Below are 3,799 nucleotides of genomic sequence, written 5' to 3' on the forward strand. Positions count from 1 at the left end.
TCATTTTCGTTTTAATTTGAATATGTTAGAAAAAAATTTCTAATTTTTTTTTGTGTAGCTTTTGTTTTTTTTTTAGCTTTTATTTGTATTTGTAAATTTTTCTTTATCAAATGAAAAATTTTCTTTTTGAAAAATATTTGTTTCATTTAAATTGAATAAAAAGACTTTAATATCTTAAAAAATAAATTGTTTAATAATTAATAATATTAAAAATTTTAATTATATAATTTTTTTAATTTAAGTATGATATATTTTATTATATATATATATATATATATATATTTTTGTATGTTAGTATTGAAAATTGTGATATTATATATAATGTGACTATTCCACTAAAACAAAAAATTATTAGTTAAAAATAATCAATATGTAAAATCAGAAAAGAAAATTATCAAAATATTTTTTTTTAAAACATCATAGGAATAATTTTCCAATTTAGCAACTTTTTTGAAAAATGTTACATATTGTCATGTAAAGTATGTTTTCAAACAAATATTTTTTGTTTAAATTAAAGTAATAAATTATAATTTAAAGAATAAGATATCTAAAACTTCTTTATTTAAAAACTTTGGTGGATGAAATTGATAAATTTACTGGATGGTAAAAAAGAACTTTTAAATATATAGTAATCTGGCACAATTGAAAAAGCGAATGTCAAATAATCATTTTTCAGGAGAATAATACTATAATAGTTTAAATTACTGCATTTAACTATTGTGTTACTATCATTTTTATATGAATTGCACGTGCGGTAGTTTTTTAATTTAGCAAAAAAGTCAATCATTTCGCTAAGAGATTCATGTAGAGTCTCTTTATCAAAATTTTCACCGTCTCTACGGGAAGAATTTTATTTTTAAAGCTCAAGATTTGTTAAAGAATGTGGACCTTTGGAACACTATGGAAAAACATAGAAACCAACCCCTTCCATTCAACTCTTGTTAAGTGTAATAGTTTTTATTCTTTTTTTTGCCTCCATTTGCTTTGGGCCTCAACTATTATTCTGAATCTCATCTCTTTGTATATATCTTCTTTGTACTGTCTTTCTGCTCAATTAGATAATAATAATCTCTGAATTCCTTTTTCTCTTCAACACGTGTACTGTTACTCTTCTTCATCCACTGTGCTAGGGTCCCCATTTTTGTTTCTTGGGTTCTTTTTCTTCTTATCAGGTGGCTCCAAGTTCGTGTCGCTCTCCTTTGGCACCGCTGGTCCGGTCAAGCAACATCACGGACTGATGAGCATATATTTATTCACATTCAATAGCCTTAATCATAGATTATTGGACTATAATAATAAATAAATCCATTGTTTTAATTAATATTCTTATAATTGGGTTTATTTGGGTCTTATATATTATTATTGTTAATTTTGTGTTTTTAGGGTAAATGATCTGAAGCATCTACCCTTGTGAATGGGCCAAATATGCTAAAGTCCAGGTTGCTTCTTTGAATCAAAACAGAAAACAAATTCTGAGGAGAAGAAAGAGAAAATAAAAGCTACAAGATTCCAGAAACAGAATTGGAAGCAAATCTTCTGCAAAATAAAAAGAATTATGGAAAGTGGGAACTGTTTATATCAGGTGGCTCCAAGTTCGTGTCGCTCTCCTTTGGCACCGCTGGTCCGGTCAAGCAACATCACGGACACGCACCAAATCTATTATGGTATCAGAGCTCTTCCTTTGAAGAGCTATGCTGCGCGCTCCCTTTTTCTTTTTCGTTCTTCTTCATCTTTATGAACATTTCTTGTATTTACTTTGTTTTCTTTCTTCTTGTCTAGTGAAATGGCGGAAGAACGAACAACAAGGACTACGCTGGAACCCTCTGCAAACAGCTATCTCTATCTACATCCCGGAGAGAACCCAGCAGCTTCACTGGTCTCGCCGGTTCTTGACTCAACGAACTACCACTCATGGAGCAGGTCCGTTATAACGACGTTGAGCGCAAAGAATAAGGTGGAATTCGTTTTGGGATCTCACCCCTGCCCACCGAGGAACGATTCTACATATTCGACGTGGATAAGGTGCAACAATATGGTAGTTTCATGGTTAGTGCATTCGGTATCCCTTCCAATTAGGCAAAGTGTTATTTGGATGGACGTAGCGGTTGATGTTTTGAATGATTTAAAAACACGATATTCACAAGGTGACCTATCTGGAATTTCGAATCTGCAATTAGAGGCCTCTTCCTTGAGTCAAAATGATTTGTCAGTCACCAATTACTTTACCAAATTAAGGATAATTTGGGATGAACTTGATAATTTTCGACCTAACCCCGTTTGCGTTTGTGAGAATAAATGTTCTTGTACTGTAGCATCTACTATCAGCAAAAGGAAGTGCGAAGACCAGGCAATGCAATTCTTGCGGGGGCTTAATGAACAATTCAGCAATATCCGATCTCACGTGCTTCTTATGGAACCAGTACCGCCTATCTCCAAAATCTTCTCTTTAGTGGCTCAGCAAGAGCGTCAATTGGCAAGTAATTTTTTGATTACAAGTATTAATCATACTAGTACAAGTCGTAATTCTGCTATCACTTGCTCTTTCTGTGGAAAATTGGGTCACACCGAGAACGTATGTTTTAGGAAAGTAGGTTTTCCAAATCAAGAGAATAAAAATTTTAGGTTCAGCAACAATAGAAAAGTTTGTACCCACTATGGTAAGATAGGTCACACCATAGACACTTGTTACAGGAAGCATGGTTTTCCTCCGGGTTACAATCCACCTAACAGTAGGACAACCCCTTTACTCAATGCTATTCTAACTGACTATGTTTCTTCTGAGAATTGTCAACAAGAACAGGGAAATGGAGACATGCGCTCTGCCTTTACAGCTCAACAATGTCAGGTTCTGTCCGCATTGCTCAAACAAAATTTTGCCAACAATACAACAAGTCAACCCTCTGCACAATTAAACCAAGTGGGCTCCTTCACTGTTGATACAAACCGTAAAGAATCTCCAACAGGTAATGCTATTCTTTCAAATCTTTACACTACTATTAAAGGCTCCTGGATACTGGATTCAGGAGCAACTGACCATGTTTGCACTTGCTTGTCTGATTTCGCCATGTATAAAAGCATCAAACCTGTTCTCATTAGTCTACCGAATGGGCACCGTTTTTACACCAGTTATTCTGGAGCTGTTTCTTTTAGCAATAGATTTTATCTAACGAATGTTTTGTATGTACCTAAATTTACTTTCAATTTAGTGTTCGCTTCTAAACTTGCTTCAAATCTGAACTGCCAATTAATTTTCTCATCTAAGGATTGTGTAATACAGGACAATCTAACGAAAGAGAAGATTGGTACAGTTGATGCTAAAGATGGCTTGCATGTTTTTCATGCTTCTGTTTTTCAAAGAAATGTCACGAACAATTTTGTTCCTTCTTTTCATTGTGTAACGAAGGATGATAATGTGTGGCACAATAGACTGGGACATCTTTCTGATGAAAGATTGCATGTTTTGAGATCTCGATATTCTTGTATTCCTGTTAAAAAAACATATCTGTGTGATACTTGCCATAGAGCAAAGCAACGAAAACTTCCCTTTGTTTTAAGTGATTCCATTACTTCCAAAATTTTTGATATTTTACATATGGATATTTGGGGTCCCTGCTCTATCATTTCTATGCATGGTTTTAGATATTTCTTAACTATTGTGGATGATTTTTCTCGTTATACTTGGGTCATTCCTATGCGCACAAAATCTGAAGTGAGAACCCATGTAACTAGCTTTATATCTTATGTTGAAAATCACTTTCAAACTACTGTCAAAATTATTCGCTCTGATAATGGAGCTGAG

At 33.5% G+C, this 3,799-nt stretch overlaps 1 protein-coding gene across 1 annotated transcript; it reads left to right on the forward strand.

Moving 5' to 3' along the window:
• The first annotated feature begins 1,783 nt into the window (after positions 1 to 1,783).
• Positions 1,784 to 3,799, forward strand: LOC150027340 (uncharacterized). Its single transcript, XM_090303937.1, has 2 exons — positions 1,784 to 2,963; positions 3,278 to 3,799. The coding sequence occupies exons 1-2, from the start codon at positions 1,784 to 1,786 to the stop codon at positions 3,310 to 3,312; spliced, it is 1,215 nt and encodes a 404-aa protein (XP_090160063.1). The 3' UTR covers positions 3,313 to 3,799.

Source organism: Phaseolus vulgaris, chromosome 6 (genome assembly GCF_051622355.1).
Source record: "Phaseolus vulgaris cultivar YP4 chromosome 6, ASM5162235v1, whole genome shotgun sequence".
NCBI classification, from domain to species: Eukaryota; Viridiplantae; Streptophyta; class Magnoliopsida; order Fabales; family Fabaceae; genus Phaseolus; species Phaseolus vulgaris.